We start from the raw sequence: 23,456 nt of genomic DNA on the forward strand, positions 1-23,456 counted from the left end.
TAGCCCCCGCAGACCCTGTGGCACCCACACTTACTCAGTGCCTCCCAGCTACTTCGGGGTCTGCAGGGCTATCATTATGCCACTGCTCCCATGTGAAAGTAAGCAGGTTTAGTCACTCTTAGAAGAAGAATACAACAAGAATATCATTATACAGTCATTTAATACTTTTACTATTAGACAAATCTAATGATAACAATACATAAAATGTGACTAGTTAAATGTATTACTTATTTTTTATTCATTTAAATAATAGTGCTCCAACGAAGTAACAGAATGCATAAATAACCCCTTTGCATTCCAATAAATATCCCCTGATTTCCACCCAAACATTTTAATGATCATCAATTGTTTCCTATAATGATTTTGTGCACAGCTGTTCTTCAATCATATTACAATGATAAGTGAACAGACTGGAAGGATTCAGACCATGTGAAATGGATAACAATTTAGCGTAAATGTTATTGTATTTTAGGTAGTTTTATCAACTAAACCAACTGTTCAAAAAAAAATTATTCTGGGTCATGAATGATATTTAATGAATTAACCTACCTGAAAACAAGATTCTTTTTTTTAACTAGTTCTCTAAGAATAACCTTTTAAAAACTAAAAAATTCTAAAAGGACAGAAGGATTATTCATAGGAAAAAACAAGAACACTATCAGTATCATCCATTTTTTTACAGATTACTTACCAGATTTTGCTGACAAAGCCAATAGAATTGCTGAAACTTCTGAGACATAAGTAATTGCGCGCTTCCAACTGCGCTCCGGATCTTACCTAGATCTGAACAAAAGAACAAAATGTTTATAGAATATCAATAAAACAATATTTTATTTAATAAAAAATAATGTTATTCCAAGACCCTCTCTAGATTCTAAGGGCCAAATGTCATAGGGGTGAGAATCAAAAAGTGCGACATTTTGGGAGAGTTTTCCCAATTTTTTTTAAAGCGGCAATCGTTTACATGGGGGGAAAATGGTAGATTTTGCCATGTCATTGATTGCCGCTTTCAAAAAATATTAGAAATAATTTTTCGATTCTCACACCCTATTACATTTTACCCTAAATGTGTAAACTGAGTGGTTGCTTATGAAAAATAGGAGCTGATCCCCATAAACACAAGGGACAAAACACTAATTCACCAATAATATTTAGATTAATGTACACACAAAATATTACAACGATATATAAAACTACTTGAAATTAAACAGATGTGTATATAGATCTAAATAAATTGATTAATAAAACATCTAGGAACAGTATTAGACAATAATGGAACTATAACTATATTTCAGGACACAGAGTCACAGTGCATCAAGGATAAGTAGAACTGTTGATGTCAAGTAATCCGGATTCAATAGGCATAGATGACATCAGTGTAACCCATTAATTGTGATCAAAAGAGTCAATGGCAATAACTGTTAGTAAAGCCAGCATTGTTAGTCATTTAATAGAATAGAGTCTCCAACAGACTTCCCTGTACATTGTCAGGTGACATGCTGGGCGTCACAGACTGTAACTCAACAGGCGTTTGTATGATGGAAATTGTGGGTAATGATAACCTCTCACTAGGAGTAGGTGTAAGATGTGTTATTTGCTACCTTGCCAGTTAACTGCATTAATGTGGATGAGGCCTTGTATGCATGGAAAGTCTACATAAGCTCAGAGTGGTAAAAGTATTCCAAGACTCAATTACCACCTAGTGCTAGGGCATAAGAATCTATCTAGAAAGCTTTCGGACACATTTCTCTGCCAATCAACAGCTTGTCCTTAATCACAGTTTCCACTATAGTGTTTTAAAGTAGGGTATGTTGTACAGTATGGGTGTTTTATTCACACATGCTCCAGACAAATAGCAACATGGATCCTTTCAATATTCAAATGAAATTTGAGGAGACTCTTAACACATACACACCTATGTATGCCCCCTGGTTCACAAAAGGACTGCACAATACGTTTGCAGAGAAGTGTCCGAAAGCATTATTAGAGCAATAATATGAAGTACATATCCACAGAACCTACCTACATCCATTTTCAGCATGTTCTTATTCTCCCCTCCATTTGTAGAATGTTTCCCTCCTGTATTGTGTTGAAACCCTTGATATATTTAAAAGTTTCTATCATGTTCCCCCTTACCCATCTATGCTCCAAACTACATCTACCGTATTAAGATGTTTTAGTCTTCCGGGTAAGTTTTGTGATATACATCAATTTAGTTGCCATTATTTGCACAGTCTCTAATGTATTAATCTCATTTTAGAGATATGTCCGCCAGAACTAAACCTTCAATACAATTTTGCGATGTCAGTATGTTTGTGTACACATAGTTTATACTTGGGTACAGATGTATCCGATCAAATGTATAGTGTGTAGATCCTGTATTACGTTGTTGTGGCAGAGCTAGCCTGCATTAGTTGAGGATCTCATTCCACGACAAGCACCTCCATAGACCTTAGTTCAAAGTAATCCCATGGCTTGCCTCTCTGTACCGGATCAATATTAGTATAGGGGTAGTCGGGGTTAACACTGGGCTTATGCATCTTCAGCCTGAAGAAGCTTTTGCGAAAGCATACGCTTGACTGCACACCTAGTGTGTTAAACCCCACTTCCCTTCCCCCCATATGATTGTATTTTGATCTGTTTAGGCCGGTGGTGACACAGGGTATCCGTAGCACACGGTTCCCTGTAGTACAGTGACACGGACTCTAGCGCAAGAGCCGTGTACACTCCTGTCCGATCTGACACGCAAGGGCCGAGGTAGTGCACAGCAGCACACCTCAGACACAGCTCTGCGGTCAGCACACAGGCTGTGGTACTAGCGGATCCAGCCAGCCAGCGGTAGCGCTGAAACGGTATCACACCCGTGTTCAGGCGCTTATCGCTACTGCATAGTGAGCCCCAGGAATATATACATTGTATCTGATAATGTTACATCCTGGATGAGCATACACACTGTAAAACTGTCAATACCAGACATAACTTTTCCACTCTTAAATTTCAACCACCGTGCTTTATAAAATTATAAAATTATTCAGGGACAGTGTGAAGTGGGGTCCCACTAGGTGAGGATATATTATTTCCTTTTTAAATCACTCAATGTTGTCCTATGTGTTTTTCGTGTTTTTTTATATCTTCGCAACTATTTTAATGAAACCAATAAAAGTTATGTTTTATTATTAAATTCTCTTTTGGTGCACCAACCAAAGACACACTTTCTCTGTCCTCGCCAATACACTCTGTATGTAAGATGCCACCAAGCACATTATTGTAATCACATATCTCTAACAAAGGATCCCAACATCTGCCTATCACACTCTAAAGTCTTATTTTGAACAATATTAGAACATGTTTGCATGTGGCGTAAGCTCAGATATTTGGAAGGTGTAGGTGGGAAAACGGACGAGATCCGTCCGTGCACTGTGGCGTACATAGTTACATAGTAGGTAAGGCTGAAAAAAGACTTGCGTCCATCTAGTTCAACCTGTTATAGATATCCATTGCTGATTTGGTAGGTTCTGATATTTTACAGACAGATTATATTTCTTATTTGTACCCATGGATGTTTTTATCCAGTAAATGTTTGTCCAACTTTGCCTTGAATGCATTTAATGAGCCAGCCGTTACCACCTCTCTGGGAAGAGAGTTCCAGAGTTTGACTGTTCTGGCCGTAAAGAAATTCTTTCTACTAGCTGAATGAAATCTTTTTTCTTCTAATCTATACTCGTGCCCTCGTGTCCTAGATTCCTTTCTAGTAGAAAAGAGGGTGTGTGACAATTCCTTATACTGGCCCTTGATATACTTGTACATGTTGAGCATGTCCCCCTTTAAACGTCTCTTTTCCAATGTAAATAGTCCCAAATTGCTTAGTCTCTCCCCGTAGCTTATATTCTCCATTCCCCTAATAAGCTTTGTTGCTCGCCTTTGGATTTTTTTCTAATTCTATGATGTCCTTTTTATAGTGTGGGGCCCAGAACTGCACTCCGTACTCAAGGTGAGGTCTCACCAATGCTTTATACAGTGGCATATATACCCTTGAGTCCCTAGTTTCCATTCCCCTCTTAATACATGCCAGAATTTTGTTGGCATTTTTTGTAGCTACATTACAATGGGCACTACATCCCAGTTTGCTGTCTATTTGGACTTCTAGATCCTTTTCAAATATGGAATTACCCAGTTCCTCTCCGCTAAGGTTGTAACTTGCACACTGTGTTTCCCAAGGTGCATAACCTTACATTTATCTACATTGAACCTCATCTTCCATTTTTTTGCCCACTCATCTAGAATTGCAAGATAATTTTGAAGCATGGTGACATCTTCTGATGATTTGATGACTTTGCTAAGTTTTGTATTGTCCGCAAAGATGGATACATTGCTGAGTAACCCTATCCCAATATTTTTAATAAAAATGTTAAACAGAATGGGCCCCAAAACCGAACCCTGGGGCACTCCACTTAGTACCGGTATTGTATCTGATACGGCACTATTCACAACCACTCTTTGTTCTCTATTACATAGCCAATTCCCTACCCATCTGCAGATATTTTCACCCAATCCTAGGTTCTCCATTTTATTAATCAATCTCTTGTGTGGGACAGTATCAAATGATTTAGCGAAATCTAGGAAAATCACATCTACAGCATTTCCATTATCGAGGTTTTTGCTAACCTCTTCATAGAACCCTAGTAGATTAGTTTGGCATGAATGATTTTTCACGAACCCATGTTGGTTAGTACTGAGTAGACGGTGATGGTCTAAATATTCCTGGATACCACCCCTTAAAAATCCTTCAAATAGTTTACCCACAATTGATGTTAAACTAACGGGTCTGTAATTAGCGGGATCTTCCTTTTTTGAATATTGGCACTACCTCTGCTATTCTCCAATCTTTTGGTACTATACCTGACGATAGAGACTTGCTAAAGATATAATGTAGGGGGGTAGCTAGTTCATCCCTTAATTCGCTCTGATGTATGCCAGGTATCGGTGGCTAAGAGGGAGATCCTTCCGTACACGGTGGCGTACGCTCAAGTGTACGCCACTCCCCATTGTCAGTGTCTGTGACCGTCCGTGTGCGGCTGTTCTGTGGGCGGACTTACGCTCACCGTGAGCGTATGGGAAACGTACGGTGTGACGGGCCGTACGTACCTTTCACCGTACCAAATAGAATAACCCCCAGAGAGTGGTGGTAAATGGAATACATTCCAGCTGGGGTAAGGTCTAAAGTGGAGTCCCGCAAGGTTCAATATTGGGACCCACCTTGTTTAATATATTCATTAATCATTTGAAAGTGACATACAGATGGAGCCGGGCTCTTCTTTGCAGGGGATGGCGATGGCGACGCCATCCCCCGCCACCCGCCATCTGTATTTGCGAGAGATGACGCGCGCGCACGAGATGTGCACGCGTCCCCTTCTGACGGCTTCCCCCGGGTCCCCGCCGGCTTGCCGGCAGTCACCCGGGGTCCCTACCGCCTCCCCGCACCCCCCCTAACCCTGTCCGTCTCCCTGAAGCCACGCATGCGCGTGAGACGCACTGAGACGCATGTGCGCGTGAGACGCACGCGCGTCTCAGTCAGATGAGATCCGGGCTGCTGGCGGATCACCAGCGGTGACGTTCTGGAGATTCGCCAGCAAGAGGGAGCCCGGCTCGATCTGTAGTGAGTAAAATTGCAATATTTTGCGGATGACACAAAATTGAGTAAGGAAATTAACTTAGGAGACGATGTGGAAACACTACAAAGTGACATAAATCAACTAGAAAGGTGGGCGGAAAGGTGGAAAATGCAGTTTAACATTAAAAAATGTAAAGTTATTCATTATGGGAACAAAAATGAACAAGCTACTTATAGGCTAAATGGAGTTGTTATAGGGAATTCTGCTGTAGAGAAGGACTTGAAGGTCATAGATGAAAAATTGGGTAATAGTACACACTGCTCAAGTGCAGCAGCAAAAGCAAACCACATGCATTAAAAGGGGTATGGATTTAAGGGATGCCAATGTGATAGTGTCTCTTTAAAAAGCATTGGTGAGACCACACATGGCAGCATTGTGGAGGCACAAAATGATGGGAGAGGTTTAAACTAGCAGACAATTCAAAAGATTTTTCACTTTTACAATTTTTGACTCCTTGAATCACTGACTGAGGTTAGAAAAGTGATCAGCCTGATGGTCAGCAACATGGAGTCGCAAATCCATACTGAGAAGGTCGGGACCCACTTTGGGGTCAGGACCCACAGTTTGAGAACTGCTGATTTAGAACAATACTATTAATTAAGAGAAAAATCTAAACAACAAATGAACAAAACAGGATTTATATGTACTTTAGAATTGTCTTTTTTTACATTGAGAACTAGTGACAACATTAAAAATTCACCACTAGCACAAAATGAATTGATGTCTAGCTTAGGGCAATGGATTCAACGAATGCATTCTCTTTTTAAAAAAATGCTATTTTATCTTTTTCACTTTATAATGGATATTGATTTGTTCCCTGGTGCACGAAATAGTGTTCTCGAGCACTGTTCAGACCGAGAACTACTGATAGAATGTTATGCTTTGCCAAACAAAACACTCCAATTGTGTTTTCCCCCCTTAGAAAACACATTAGTTCTGGCATTCATTTCATGTGTTTTGCTAATGTTTTTCTTGCATGTAAATGGGATTAAACATGGAACCTCTTTTGTTTGTAATGTCAGAGTACTCTACTGTAGGGGTTCCCAAACTCATGGCACCTTGGGGCACTTACAAGGGTACTCTGGGATGTGGTCTAGGATCAATTCAAATTATTTATGGTCCATGTAATAGGCAAAACCAATGCTGTGGGCAAACAGAATTGGCTCCTGTTACTTAATTTGGTTTCTGAATTTCTCTATAAGAAACATTTGGCATAGGGGTGCTGTGAAATAAATTCTTATGGAGCTGTGATTTAAAAAAAAATGTAAACCACTGCCCTCTTGCATTACTATTTATATTAGGTTGCTATAATATGGGCATTTATCTGAATTGCATCTCACTCTATCCACATGCAGTTACTATGGGAGTTATTCTGGTCTGTTTGCAAGGAACATACGTTTGCATGGGGACCGATGTTTTGCATTGTTACGGGGCAACTCCACCAAAAAAAGAACAAATAGTTTTAGGTTTCAACTGAGGTTTTTTCTCTGTGTTAAATTATGTGGTATATGCCCCAACATGGAGAATTGGAGCAGTAAAGAATGTACATTTGTTTTTTGTGGGTTTTTTTTTTTTGGGGGGGGGGGGGGGGCTCTTAAACCCCCTCACAATGGATAACGAGTTCAAATTGCTGCATGCAGTTATGGAATGATGGGTGTGGAGCTAATATTTCTGCTATGTTCTTCACTGAAGGAGAAAGATCTGAATTTTAATTCTTAATGAAGTTTGAGGATGGAGTCAGATCAGCTATGGTATGTTTGTTCAGGTGCTGAAAGTGACAACTATTACATTCAGCATATACTGTATGTGTACTTGTGACCTCTATGAGCCTAAATCAAGTGCGGGTGTTCTTGCTGCTGCCATTGCTAACTTTTAACGTATGCAGTTGCGATTATATGCTAATATTGGCAGAAGCAAAACAAAGTATAGGGACTACCACTGCGGTCACATCATTTATGCCTGGCAGCATATAATTGCTAATACATCGGTACCAATGTTCAAATTGGAACAAGTCAGAGCCTATGTAGCGCTGATCTCCTGCGATGCAGAGAGCACTCCAGTAGCCAGTAAGATCGCAACTGCGAATTTATAGACTCCGACAAAACTGCGTCTGAATTCCATGACACGCCGTGTCCTCGGTGTGATCGTAATTGCAATTCACTCACCGCTGATAATGTGAAAGGACCATGTAGCAGACTGATGAAGCTATTCTCTGGGGTGTGTAATTATGTCTCTTAATAGCTGCGTGTACATTTTTGAACCACAGATGTGACAGTTCTGTATAATGTGTTTATTGAATTGAAGCTGAGCAAGCTTATCAACAAAGGCACACAGCTTCAAGTGTGACTCGCTGTAAGAACAAATGTGTATCATTTCATACCTATCCTCTTATGCTGCATGAATAATACAGATATGCTATAAAATTACAACATAACATAAAAACATATGTTGAATTTAACAGTAGGAAAATAGTCATGCACTTTGCGCAAGTTTAAAGGGTCATTCCCACTTTATCGAAGGGTGTGATTCTCCTTTGAACTTGGAGACTAGGGACTCAAATGAAATTATGCCACTGTACAAACCATTGGTTAGACTTCATCTAGAATATGGAGTACAATTCTGGGCCCCGCACTATAAAAAGGACATCATAGAACTGGAAAAAGTCCAAAGAAAAGCAACAAAGCTAATAAAGGGAATGGAGAATTTAAGATTCGAAGACAGATTGAACACATTGGGATTGTTTAAACTAGAGAAGAGACGTTTAAGGGGGACATGCTTAACATGCACAAATACATCAGGGACCAATATAAGGAACTGTCAGGTGCCCTCTGTAAGGAAGCACTCTAGTACATGTGGGCATGAGTTTAGATTAAAGGAAAGAAGATTTTGTTCCCTTAGAAGGAAAGATTTTTTTACGGTCAGGGCAGTATGGAACGCTCTTCCTGGTGAGGTTGTGTCGGCAGACACAATAAATACCTTTAAAATAAGGTTGGACAAACATCTATTAGTTAAAAACAATAATCATTATAATCTGTCTTTAAAGATATCAGAATACACTACGTATAACAAGGGATGAAACTAATAGAACATAGTCGCTAACCAAGGTTGAACTCGATTGACGCAAGACCTTATTCAGCCTTAACTACTATGTAACTATTGCTATCCAAAACACATGATCAGAAAAATCCCAAATTGCAGTAATTTGGTTATAGGAACCGAGTAAATCTGAGTAAAACCGTACCCGCTCATCTCTAGTTTTAATGCCAGCATTGGCAACTGAATTTGCACCTTTCGGGGGCTGAAATCAGCTCTATGATGCACAAAAGTGTTTTGAATCCTTTGGAGGTAGTGAATACATTTTTGCATATTTCGTCTGCTATAAAGAGCAGCCAATACTATAAGTACATTGCACTGAGTAGGATTAACCCCTTAGGGGGGTATTCAATCGCCGGCGAGCATCTCCCGTGGGGGAGATGCTCGCCGGGCCCTATTCAATGCTGTCTTCCCCGACAGCATTGAGCAGGGTATCTCGGCAGAACGAGCCCGACATCATAAGCTGTCGGGCTCGTTCTGCCGAGAACGGCTGGGAAGTGACGAGCTGCCGGCTGCCGCTCGCCTCTTCCCGGCCGCAACTGGCGGCCACGCCCCCTTCTCACTCCCCGGCAGGCGGGACATTGAATCCCGCCTGCATGTTCTCGGTCCACCACATCTGTATATTTGACCAAAATGTCCCTGCTGAGACAAACCTTGTGAACATTAATGATGTTTTAAAACTGAAACAATAAAAATATTTAAACAGAGGCTAGTCAGTATTGTGAAGAGATTATATTTTTTGTGTAGATAAATGCAAAGACAATTTTTTTTTAATTAAGATGTTGTATTCAATTTAATGGTATATTGTATGCCTTAAAGAAAGAGTCTGTGTGCAATTATTAACTTAGCTCCACAAAGTGATTAAACGTTAATATGATCGTTTGTTTAGGTCAGTGGTTCCCAAACTGTGTGCCTAGGAACCCTGGGGTGCCTAAGGACACTTGCAGGGGTGCCTTGGGTTGGTGGACCAGGATCAATTCATATTATTTATGGTCAATGTACCAGGCAAAACCAGTGCTTGTGGCTGCCAATCATAATATATGTGGACAAACAGAAGCAAATCCTGTCCCTCACCAGATAACTGTGACATATAAACACAATGCACTTAATTTTCTGAATTTCTCGATGAGAAGCATTTGGCCTAGGGGTGCCTTGAAAATATTTTGATGCTCAAGGGTGCCATGATTCAAAAAAGTTTGGGAACTACTGTTTTAGGTGAAGGAGATTGCTGTTGGCTATAACACATTGTACATGATGTATTTTGTTCCATTTAGGTGTTTTTCATATGGTAAAGCACATTTATTTAACTGCAAAAACCACTATAATTCTTAGTTTAAAGGGGTGGGTTCAATAAGCTGCTGGCATATGCAGTGGCTGGGGCTATTCAATTGCGATAACCCCACAGGCTGCACTTAACATTAATTTCTCATACGTGCTCATTTTTTTTTTTTTTTTTCAAAAGAGAAAGCTGTAATTAATTTAGATGATGTATATATTTTTAGTCTTTAAATGCATATTCATATCATGGATGGCTGACAATAATCCACATGGTTATATAAATTAAGCAGTAAATTCACTATAATAAAATAAAAGTGTACAGGATATGTGGACAGAATACAATCTACAGAATATATGTATATATATATATATATATATTATATATATATATATATATATATATATACACACACACACATGATAGGTGTGTGTGTTATATGTAGGCTTACTATACTATCACACTATCCCTTTAAGCCTGAGAAAGGGCATTTGGAAGCCTGAAACATTGCTCTATATTTCAAAGGTTGTGAATTAAAAGATAGACAGTGCCTAGGTCGACAGTCATTAGGTCGAACACTTTTGGATCGATACATGAAAAATGTAGACATGTACTAGGTCAACAATGACACAAAAGGTTGACATGGAAATGGTTGACACAGGAAAATGATAACATACTTTTTTATGTGTTTTTTGGGTGTCTTGACGACATGGGCCCCAACCATTGTAACGCTTCGCTCGCCATTCTTCGGGTATGGTGTCTCTTTTTGCTGGGCACACTTTACTGTTCTCGCTAGTACACATACACACATGAATACACACACACACACACACACACACACACAAAGAATTTCCTTAATTGTAATTAATTTAGTCTAGTCCACAGCAGAGCCCAGTAAATCACAATGGGCCCAATTCAGAGTTGCCCAATATTGTACAGCCAGAGGGGAGCAGATGTGCAATACCATTCAACTTATATGCAGATGCAGCGGCATCTGGAGTAAATAGACACCTCCTGCCTGCTGCCGTTTGAGTAACTCAAATTTTCATCTCAGATCCACAGTCAATACAGACTTTGACACTCCAACAAAATGGCAATGCACCTCCTTTTTGCGGAATAGACCCTGTCACTTCCCTACTGCCAGTGTCCTGAGTTTGTCAATCAAGATGGGGCTTAGAGCAGGGGCGTAGCACGAGCTCGGGGCGCCGAAAGCTCATAGGGCGCCAGAGCCATGCACCGCAAATGGCATCCCTGCCCTGTCTGCCGCCCGCCCGCTTTCTTCTGTTCTGTGTCCTGACTGCTGTGCCGCTCACACAATATTGGCTGTGTGAGTCACGGCCGGGCGGCGCCGGAATTAGGACACACTCCCTCCATGGTCCACGTCTCCATCCAGATGTACACACGCCCCAGTTTAAGAAAAAAAGGTACATTGATGGGGTGGCGGGGGGCGTGGTGATCGGGGGGGGCGCACAACATGCCATTGCTCCGGGCACTATGCCAAGCTGGCTACGCTGCCGGCTTAGAGGGTACTGCGTGCAAGGACACAGGAGCCGTTGTGCACATGCGCATTGTCCTCATCATCTGACTTGTACGCTAACCATTGGATTAGTGTACAAGTCTCAACCAGGCTCAATATTTGCAACATGAGAAGAATAGTCCAGCCGATTGGCATCAGATAGATAAAATGTATTATTATAGCAAATTTATTTGATAAACAGATTACTTGCATTTTGAAAACCCTACTGTAGTACACTAATGTAACATGTTAGCAGGAAAATCTGACAATATACGCCAATGTCAGTAGCCAAAGCCAAATCACTTTCAACAAACTAAATGACAGCTCTTTGGAATGTTATGGAACACAGAACATAATGTAGATGTTATGCCCTGCAGTTTTGTTCATTAACTTGCTGAATTAACAATTACTGTATATTAGTTTTTTTTTTTGTGAAAACAGGTTTGATTAATGCCCTTGTTTACATTAACGTCACAAGCCGATCAATGTGGCACCTACTTTTCCATTCTCTGTAAGAACTAAAATACTTTAGTGTGTATCACCTTGTTGTGTACAGTATGTCTAATGGCACAGTGACTAGGGGCACGTACTGATCTATCAATGAGTAAAGGCTGCTACTGTATAATGTTTGGCATTGCATGTCGATATAATGTACAGTATAGGGGCATATACTGATAATACGTTACTGCATATGGTTGTAAAATGTGTAAAAAATCAGGTATATTGTTTATGCACAGACAATTAATAATGGTCATTTGTTGGTATAATGTGTTTGGCACAAACAGATATAATATGGGGTTTGGGAAGGGGAAACAGACAGACTCGGATGCCAGCAGTCAGAACACTGTAGCCTAACGCTCTCCACCCCAACAAACCCTCACTCTCCCCACCCCAATCTAACCCTAACCTTTCACCATGGTAGCCTAACCCTAGCCATTGCCACTCCAGCCTAAACCTTTCCACCCCAGCCTGACCCTCCACCCACAGCCTAAATCTAAACCTCCTCGGCATACATATGTTTGGGCTTTCAGCTGTCAGAGTTTCAGCATCAGCATTCTGACAAGTGTCGGGATCCCGGTGTCAGTATTCTGACCGCCCAGATCCCAGCTGTTGAGATGCTAACTTCATCACTAATATAGTATTGGTCACGAGATGTTATAATGTGTTGAGCAAGCTGGTAAATTTTGTTGAGTATTTGATTTTGCGAAGTTGTGATCCCTCCCAACTCTGCGCTCGACCCCCTGTTGGAGCACCGGCAGTCGGGATTCCGATGTTGGGATACTGACCGTCGGGATCCCCCTGTTGGGTCATACCACACCCGTTTGAGAGACTGATGGTGAGAATGTATTGAGTACATTGGACCATATACTGTAGGCAACATATGAGACACTGAGGGACCAGCCACTTGGCAACATATGGCATGCTGGGGGCACAAGGATTGGACAATGGGCCACAAAGGACTGTACAATATATTGTATACTAGACTGCTAGGGCCTGGGCTCTAAGGGACACACCTAGTCGCTAAGAACGTGGCAACGTATTGTACAGCTGTACTCAGGGGTTAAAGTGAGGGGGAATGGGATGGAACTGAGTTCCACCACCTCTAATATTGAGGTGGAACAGTTTAACCTCCACATTGGCCTTGCACAGTAGTTCTCACAGAAAAGAATTCTAGTTTGCAGTGGGATGCCAAAAGCCCTACCACTGGCCCTGTCTCTGCCTAATGGGGAGATGGGAGGGGGGTAAATAGGTGGCATAGAGAAATGAGTTCCCCCACCTATGCATGACCACTTTAAGTCCTGGTTGTACTGCACATAATAGGCTCATATAAACAAACGTGGACAAAAGGCACTAGGATCTGTGTGGTACATAATGGGCCTAATTCTGGTTCGGTCGGTGCAACGTACGTACGGTCCGCTTCACCGTACGTTTCCCGTACGCGGACGGTTAGCGTAAGTCCGCCCACAAAACATCCGCATACGGACGGTCACAAACACCGACAATGGGGAGTGGCGTACACTTGAGCGTACGCAACCGTATATGGACGGGTCTCCTCTTAGACACCGTTAACTGGCGTACAACAGAACGTACGCCACCGTATACAGATGGGTCTCGTCCGTTTTCACACCGACATCTTCTGTATATCTGAGCATACGCCACAGTGCATGGACGGGTCTCGCCTTTTTTCAATGGAAAACTCAGCGTGTGTCACCGATCGTGAGAGTGAGCGTACGTCCGTGCACGGTGGCATACCCTTCACATACAGTATATGGCACTGAAAATCTTGCCTTTCAACTATAATTAAGACAATTAATTAATCATTCTAACTGTTATTCAATAATTGTTTTCTATTAACTCAATTGTGTACCTTAATAAACACCCTAATAAAACAACATTTTAACCCTCATTACATGTATATTTATTATGTTCTAATGTTGCATTTTAATCACTATCTATGTGTCCCCACATTGGTTTTACTTTTAAATAAAGTTAAGTTGGTGTTACAGTGAAAAAGTTGACACATGTCGACTTCTGTGAATTGAGTGTCCTGCTTTTTAAAGTTTACAAAAACACTTACTGAATGGGTGTAGATGGTTATAAAATAACTACCTTGACATATGTAAGCAGGTCTTAGAATGAATCTTACCTAAATTTAAAACAACCTTTACATGTAGAGAAGTGTAGAAAGATATGCTTCCAATGTGTTTGAAGGCTGTGTGTGGCTTGCAGGTAGTGAAATCATGGTTTTCACTTAATAGGCTGCAGTATTGCTTATTACAGGTGTAGTAATCAGTGTTAATTAGCAGACCCAGGCATCCGCTTTCATGCGGTATCTCTAGGGGTGGTCTGGAGCTATCTTTGGTGTCCGCCCAAAATGCATGGTGCGTTCGCCGATCGAGCGGTTGTAGCGCCGTACATTTTTGGTGCACACCCCCGTGTACGCCCATGTTTACGCCCAGTTTTCCTCATTATTCCGGCCGCTCCCCTAAAAACGCCCCCATGCCGCCCACAATGACCGTACTCTTGCGGACAGGTTTTTTCGCACGGAGAGACCCGTGCGTGAGCGGTGTGAGGTCACCGCACCTGCGCATTGCGAAAGCTACGCATGCGCAGTTGAAAAAAAAACGATCCGCCCGTATACGGTCCCACCGTATCGAGCAGAATAAGGCCCAATATTATCGTGCCAGGCTTGTGTAGTGACACAACTCCAATGTATATTACAGCCCCTTCTAAGCCAATTCAATTGCATTTCTTACTGCAATGGAGAGTTTGACATTCTGCATCATTTGCTACAAAAATGTTTCCTTTTGTAACCAATCCATAATGTAACCTTGTGTCGGTGTCACAGAATTCCTTGCCACAGAGTATCAGTCTCCTATTTTTTACATTTACATTATTAAATTGTGGTAGGAATTTTGTTTCCAAAAAGGTTCTAGCAAAAGGAAAGGTGTACAAGCAGGGCCGGCACCACCACTAGGCAGCTTTAGGCATTTGCCTAGGGTGCCGGCCACTGGAGGGTGGTACTGAGCCGCCGCAGAGAGCAGGAAGAAAGCTGAGTCAGACAGGTGAGTCTGTGAGCCATATGCCCCCGCTCCCCCCCCCCCCCCACCGCCTGGATTAGCATTAAACCTGCTGCCCCCGTGCTGGTCGTCAGTGGAAATCTTTGCCCCCCCCTGGAATCCACGGCAGGCGCCCGCTGCCCCCCCCTTGCTGTGTCACAGAGAGGCAATCTGTGGGTAGCGCCAGCACCCACCCCCCGACCCGTCGGAGCACAGGCCCTGTGTACAAGTACTGTTCATTCCATGTTATAATGTGATATAATCTTACCAGAAATATACATCTTTGTCATAAGGTAAATTAGTAGTGTCAATTTCCTCTGTAGAATTATATTGTAAATATTTATCATAAAACCATCACAAAATTACTCATCTTTTCTACAATATGCCTTGGGTTTATATAGAGGACATTAATGTGACGCTACAGTAGTTTATATACATAACGTGTGTCAGCTGTCGGGAGTATGGATTTACAAACAGTGAAATCTATTATACCGACTGAATACACCACTACATGATTGTACTGGTAATTAGCACAAACATGCCTGGTTATAAACAAGTATAGCTCTTGGGGGGATATTTGTAAAGTGTTCATTAGCCAGACACAAATCTATGGGGTATGCAATCCCCGGTCATGACTGTCCATCCGTCCCGACAGCCGTGATCCTGGCCCGTTTTCATTTTGTTCGACCACACATCGCCAGGCGGATTCAATGTCCAGCCTGCAGATCGGCGAAAAAGGAAGTGTGTAAACGGCCGTGGATTGTCGAGATAAGGTCGTCAAAACGGGCCCAACAGCTTTTGATGTCAGGCCCGTTCTGTCGCTCTGCCTCTGTCAGGCAAGACAGCATTGAATAGGCGCCCGCTGCTATTCCCCCCATCGGAAATAGTGTCGGGGATTGAATACCCCCCATATCTCATTATAATATAAAATATAATCTGCCAAATGAATTTATATCACACACACTCAGTATATATTTGGTTGGTTTCTTACTTTCTTCAGAAAGGTCATTCTCCTCTGCTTCCCTCTCCATGTCTTTGCACCAGTCTTCCATTCTTTTTGTTTCTGCATGAAGCAATTTCATAAACCATGTTCCATCTTGCCGACTGGGTGATATTCTGCCTGAGTCCACTGCTTCATGAGCAGGCTCTAGCCAAGGGTCTGGTGGTGGGAGATTTGATGTGTCCACTGGTGTCCTATAATCTTCTCTGTAACTAAACAAACCCTGAGTCCTTACAGTTCTTACTGCACCATACTGAGTTGGTGTACTAGGTTCAGAATGTCTTTGAAATGAAGAGCCAAACTGTAGACCTTTATCTTCCATTGTGATGTGACCTGGGAATCCTTCTAGTTCAAGGTCGGCTTGCACAGCTGCTGTCACACTGTTTGACCGCTTGAATCTTCCTTGGCTAAACACATGTAAACAGAGAGAGGTCAGTACAATTCTAAGCATCTGTGCCCTGAAAATTTCTACATTTACTAAAACGCAAGTCTGCCCAATATAAAAATACTCTTTCGAAAATCTAAGTTGTATATGTAATGGTTAGAATAATATAACAATGTATTAATACGTTGGGCATGTTAGCTAAAGGCAAAATATTTAATCTGTTATGAGCATGGTAAACTCCAAATGGCTTTGCTGATTTTCTAACAATTATAACAAGCAACGTGAGGCAATATCACTTGTAATGTCCAGTATTAAGCCCAATATTGCACCATGGGTGATCCAAAAACAGAAACAAGTGTGGTCAGAAGATGGTTCCACGCATAGGGGTTAATTCTGGATCACACGCAGTGATCCAAATTAGGCCTCTGACCCGATAGTCGGGGTTTGTGCATGCGCATTTCTGAGCATGTGCAAACGGACGCAGCGAGTTGCTCACTCGTCTCGGGAGGGAGGGATAGGGGCGGTGGAGTTGTTGGGTCATGGGAAAGCCCAGCATTGTATGGGCATCCCCATGAAAACTCAGGGCATTCCCATTGGTGCATGTGTGGGCCAATGTCCAGGGCTGCCATCAGAAATTGTGGGGCCCAGGACTGACAAAATTGGTAGGGCCATGCATCTATCAATCCTCTACCCCCCCCTCGCAGGCCTTTTCCCCCACAATTGATCACAGCTGTCAAATGCTGCTGTTGCCAGAGCTGGATTAAGGCTTTGGAGGGCCAGAGGTACTTACCAAAATGTTCGTATGCAGTTGCACACCAGTGGCAGTTGCCGAGGCTGTATGTGATACCTTGGATTAGTGTATGGGGCCTTTTCGTGTCCATCTAGTGTCTAAATCTAACCCCCTTCCCGGCCGCCTGCTTCTTACCAATTGGGATGCCAGCTGTTGGGATTCCAGCATTGGTTTCCTGATCAGTTTCAAGGTTGTGGCACCAGTCTTCTGATGGCAGTTGGGATGACGACGTTGGTATACTGAACGCTAGCATCCTGACCGCCTGTATGCTGACCAAATCCCATGATAAATTGGGCCCTTAGTCACTGTATAAGGTCCTACTCTGCACTCATGTATGCTGCAGCACCAAAGTCACAGTATAAGAAGCAGGTCAGACCATGTATACTATACATTGAATCAGCACTGCAGCATACAGGGTGCAGTGTACGATCTGCTCAGCAGCATTTACAATAGAAGATGCCATTACCTCCTGCAGGGTCAGTGAGCAGGGGCAGAGTGCTGCTCCATCTGGCTGACCTTGTCTTCTATCTGTGTGGCTGGTGTGCATCATGCTGCTGCTTCTTGGCTGCAGTGCAGAGCAGCTAGCAGGAGGTCCTCTAAGGGGCTGTTGAGCAACAGCAAAGGAGTTCTCTGCACATTTTAAAAGTGATCTCCAGTCACTGTTGTTGCTGCTCCGCAATGCCCCACATGATCATCCCCCCTTCCCCTACGGAGTGAACATATATCGCTTATCAGGAACTGCTGCTAAGTATTGGAGTCTGTCAGGACTCCCATCCACACAGTGACAGCTGCTCCGCCCCCTCCCTGCATGCTGCCATGCACACACTGTAGTACACCAGGAAGGTAGCAGTGCCGGGGAGAGCACCACAGTGCACTGCTTCCTCTCCTAGTGCTGACCCAGACATCGCTACTCTACCAGGGCTTCTCTCCCCCATTCCAACGCCCCTGCTGTGCACAAAACTGCTTCATCAAATACTAATGGGCAGCTGAGCCGTACCTTAGCTGTCCCTTTCTGCTAGGCAGCACCGCCTGTCAATCAGGGAGCCGGGAGCTCTGCTCCGCATATCGGATCGGCCAAGAGGTCAGCGGCCGGAAGTTCAAAAGAGCGTCCGGCCCTCCCCTCTCTGTCATAGCGGCAGGGCCCGGTACAGTTGTCCCCTCAGTACCCCCCTGACGACAGCCCTGCCAATGTCTGCCGAGGGCGGGTGGCTGATGTCTTATGGCGTCTTTGTCCAGGCGTCGGAAAATAAAAGGCAAACTGACTTTTTTTTGCGAAGGCAGGATAAATCATTCGGCAACTATCAAATGATTTCTCCTGCAGCGGAGGCATGTGAGGGGATGTGTCTTCATTACACATCACCGTGCATGGTTGCAGGGGGAAACAGTGAGTGATGGGGGGGCTTTCATACATTATTATTATTACCAGTTTCTTATAGCACACACATTCATGCAGGCAGTGCTGCATTTTTGCTGCTTAGCGGGTCTAACAGAATCACCCCATAAGCCGATGCTCATCTACTGACTATATTTAAAGGTGCTGGAAGCTGCAAATTATCCAACTGCTTTTACCAACCACTGAGTGATCAGATCTTAGCCAATTTGTTGACCAATATCTGTGTCCAAATTCATAAACAATTTCAGTTTGGCACTAAATTCGTGAACTATTCTCTGTTGAAACAATCTGCACTGAATAAATTAATGATAAATAAACTTCATCTTATCATGGGCCAGATGCGCTAAGCTTCAAAAGTGATAAAATGGAGAGTGATAAACAACCAACCAATCAGCTCTTGTCGGACATTTTTCAAACACAGTCTGTGACATGGCAGCTAGGAGCTGATTGGCTGTCTATTCATTGCTATCCATTTTGAAGCTTAGAGCATCTTGCCCTTTGTCATTAATTCAGCCCAAATATGATGGTTTCAAGACTTTAGAGTTATCATTTAGATAGAATGACCATGTATATAAGCCTCATATTGTACTTCCAACATTCTCAAAACAATAGCTACATTTAAGCGTTAGGTGGATAACTCCTTTTAATTATATTTTGACCTAAAACAACTAGAATACAATTATTAGATTACTAGAATAAAAAAAAAAAATACTAAATAAAATATTTGGCAACTGTGAAATAAATATATACAGAATGCCTAACATTACCGTTTTTCATCTTCCACTTGCACCCCCACAGAATGATATTCCCTTCCTTTACTTTCTGTATCCGAGTCAGCTGCTTCCACCTAATTAAGCAAAGAAATTAAAATTTAATGTAATACAGTATATGAGAATTTCAATAATGAACACGATACTTAAATACATTCTACACTACACTAAAATACTTTCTATTATAATAATGTACTCCGTATTCAAAAGACAACATTAGATAAGTAAAATAAAATAATTGTACTATAATAAATATAAACAGAAAGGGAAGGTTTTGGCAGAACAACCAATGCAAATGTTTTATAGTGACAGTATTATAGTTTTGAATTAACATTCTGGGAAAGTAAAATAAAAACACCTATTTGGTAGAGTAAATAGCCTAAAGATATAAAAACACACATTTTATCAATTCATTAGGAAGAAATGAATAATTGCTGTGTGAATCAAAGATTCTGTATGACAAAGTATTGCTGTAATGATGGTGTCGTTTCTCAAGAATATTACTGTATTAGTTAAGCACAATACTTACTCTGTATGGAGCTGGTGGGTGTTATTTTAAGTACCTTTCATTGTATATGAAAAGACTTTCTGATGTCTACATTATGACTTTCAACCAGGGCCATGACTCTCGGAGGCAATGGGCTCCAAGACCTGGGCTCTATATATATAACACATGAGATCAATAACACATTATAGGCTTGATTGTGGCCAGGTTGACTGAGAGGAAGTGAGCATTTGGGAGTAGAAATCTGCCATGTCTGGGAGTGTCAGAAAAAATGCAGGCATGCCCAGAGCATTTTAAAGGTAGGATCTGTGACGTTGGTGCCGGACTCGGCCTATCCCTGTCACAGAGTTGTGGAAGGGTCAGACTTACATTTGCACAGACTGCAAAAACTATTTGATGGTTCTGGAATTGCATGTGGAATTGCGAACTCTTGCAAATTTATACAGGACGGGTTTTCTCTCTGTCTGGATGACTTTGCAGATCAATGATCAGGTCTGAATCAGACCTTATATACAATAATACAGTATGTACAATGCCCCACTTTCATTTTATTTACAACAAAGATATTTTACATGAAACCTTTTCTGCATGCTTGCCTATTCGCCAGGAATGGCCGGACTATCAAGTGATTTATTCACGGAAAGTCATACAATTATCCAGGCAATGTTCTTCATCCAGCGACGCCCATGTTCCTGAGTGGGCGAGCCAAGTGGCCAATGAAAAGACTCATGCTGATTTGCATCATTGTAGCCAAGTCTCCACTCTACAATGCTGTTATTTGCATTGCATTGTGTGTGTGTGTGTGTGTACCAGCATTTCTGGAGTAATATGACGTGTAAGTCATTTTCATATATACCAATACTATGAATGTCATTTTCAGGTCAATGAGGCAAACAGACTTTAGAAACTGGTTGGTATTGTTCCTCAATGTGTCAAGCAAATGGTTATTAATGAAGTGTATAAATGATACATTTGCGTTTTTAAGAAGCATCTGACCCAATAAAATCATTATTTATGTTGCAGTGACTTTGGTTCACTTAACCTCAATGAGTTTAATTATCAAGATTAATTACTCAAGCTTCAGAGACTTTTCGGAGGATGATTTTTATCTAATAACACTATAAATTATGCTGTTTAATTCCTGTTTTCTATTTTATTCAGTGAATTCAGAAGGAAACTGTAATTCATTCAAATTTCTGGTTTACAAATCTGCTTAGATATATTGATTGCAAATAAATACTACAGTTCATTATTTAAATCAAGAATAATCTGAAGGCTTTGTTATTAAAATTCCGATGACTGGGTTCGATTTTACTTGGATCTCAAAGCAGGATCTTATTGGCTATTCAAAATTTGTGACAGCCAATCGTAAAAAATCTGAAATTGCGATAATTTGGTGATAAGAACTGAGCAAATCTGAGTTAAACGGAACCCACTCATCTCTAATTAAAATATATACAGTAGCATAATAGTGCGTTATTGAAAATCTTCCTTTACTATTCTAAAACAAAAATATACACAAGAAAATCTGTTATGATTGAATGATATATTTTTTATATTCGTAAAGCCACATACAGCATACACATGAACTGAATATAAATAAGGATTATTTCGGTACTTGTGTATTATCAGGGCGCCCGATGTAATGTAAATCATATACGATATCACATCCGATTTTTTGACGATTCGATCTGCGATGCGATTTAGCATCCGATTTTTAGCCGATTTTCGGCCGGGTTTTTTTGCAGATTTTCGGCCATTTCCTGACAATTTGCATGCTATTCCATCCATGCACACCCCCAGGTACTTGTTTACTAGCATGGCGCCCATAGCATACCATGGCATAACATATTCCATGGTATGCGATGTGATTTTTAGGGAAAATGCCCCTTATTGTACAATTAAATATCGCATAGCATTGCATGCCAGCAAGTGGCATGCGATGCGATACGATTCGAGATGTTAAATGCACCCCCATTGTCAACGCCACCCCCACTATCAACGCCAACCTGAAGCGTGGCAAGCGCAGTGAGCCCGCGAGGGGCAGCGGTACGCATCCTCCGACCTTTTCAAACCCCATTATCCACGTTGGCGTGGAGTTGATTTTAGATAGTGTGGCGAGAGCAGCGAGCCACCGAGCCCAAAGCGTGGCGAGCACAGCGAGCTCCGCGGTTACTTTACATGTATTCCGCATCCCCTCGCGGGGCTCGCTGCGCTTGCCACGCTTCAGGCTTGGTGGCTCGCCACACTATCTAAAATCAACTCCACGCCAACGTGGATAGTGGGGTTGGCGTTGATAGTGGGGTTGGCGTTGACAATGGGGGTGCATTTAACATTGTAAGCACCCATCAGGGTGCTTGTACAATTAAAAATCAATTCGCATCACATGCCGCTATATTGCATGTGATGCGATGCATTACGATGGAAGATTTTCGGCCGATTTTGTGGGCGCCCTGATAATACACAAGTACCTTATTTCTCACAGTTTATGTTTGATGGGGGAAATTGAGCATTGCCATTGTTGGGGGATCAGTATTCCTTAATTATCAACTAAGAATACTGTAAATTACACATGGGTTCTGCAGGACTCTTTACAGCACACAAATATAAAGGATGTAATCAAAATGTAATTTACAATGATGACATTAATAACGTTGACAGAACAATATTGACACTTATGATATTAACATAAAACTGGCAAAATATCAACATGTGAAACACCATCATTTTGCATGGTCCGGAATCGGAGTGCTAGGGTTGGGCTATGGGAGGGGAGGTTACATTTAGGCACTAGGGGGAGGTTATTGTTAGGGGTTAGACATACAGCGGGAAGTACCAATAGAGCACCTGGAAGTCATTGTCAGCTGACTGCCAGACCCAGAGGACCCCACTGGAGCCATCATACCCACCATAGCAGGTAAGTCACCACTAGACCACCAGGAACATTTTATCAACATTCTAATAATGGTGACATTTCATCAGTGATGAAATTCAACATGAACAATGTTGACACTGCGAGCAGGTCATCATTCTGATGTCTACATTATGAATTTCTACCAGGAGCATACAGTATCTCCCAGAGGCAATGGAGTCAACTTCCTCTGGGCTCCAAGCAAGTACAGCAGCACCTGTGTGGTTCACAGTGGGATCAGAGTGTGGCTGCTGCTCTTCAAAGGGGGCTCTGCAGCGCACCTGTGGCTGGTGCAGAATTAATTGGCTTTATCCCAGGAGCCCTGCTAACACCTGCAATAGAGGACAGGAGGGATCATGCCTGATACCTTTCAGCCTGTGCTGCAGCAAACGAAAATCAACCTGCTGCTGCTGCTGCTGCGGGTAATACAATTATCAGTAACAATATTTCCATTATGAAAAATGTTCACTTTGTGTCGTTTATTTAGCCTACACTTTCCATACTGCCGTAACACTGTCTAATATCAGCATATTTTGTCAAAGAAGAAGCAGTGGGGGTAGATGAGGTCACCACACAGTATGCCAG

The 23,456-nt window shown here is 42.0% G+C and overlaps 1 protein-coding gene across 10 annotated transcripts in view; it reads right to left on the minus strand.

The window, feature by feature from the left end:
* DLGAP2 (DLG associated protein 2) overlaps positions 1-23,456 on the minus strand; it is a 911,233-nt gene that overhangs the window by 30,230 nt on the left and 857,547 nt on the right. For all 10 annotated transcript variants that reach the window (XM_083177372.1, XM_083177368.1, XM_083177369.1 and 7 more), the window contains 3 exons: positions 19,453-19,532; positions 16,109-16,524; positions 692-783 (listed from right to left, as the gene is read on the minus strand). In XM_083177372.1, coding sequence (XP_083033498.1) covers positions 692-783; positions 16,109-16,524; positions 19,453-19,532 — 588 coding nt within the window. The remainder of the gene's footprint in view (positions 1-691; positions 784-16,108; positions 16,525-19,452; positions 19,533-23,456) is intronic.

This window comes from Crinia signifera, chromosome 3 (genome assembly GCF_055691185.1).
Source record: "Crinia signifera chromosome 3, ASM5569118v1, whole genome shotgun sequence".
NCBI lineage: Eukaryota > Metazoa > Chordata > Amphibia > Anura > Myobatrachidae > Crinia > Crinia signifera.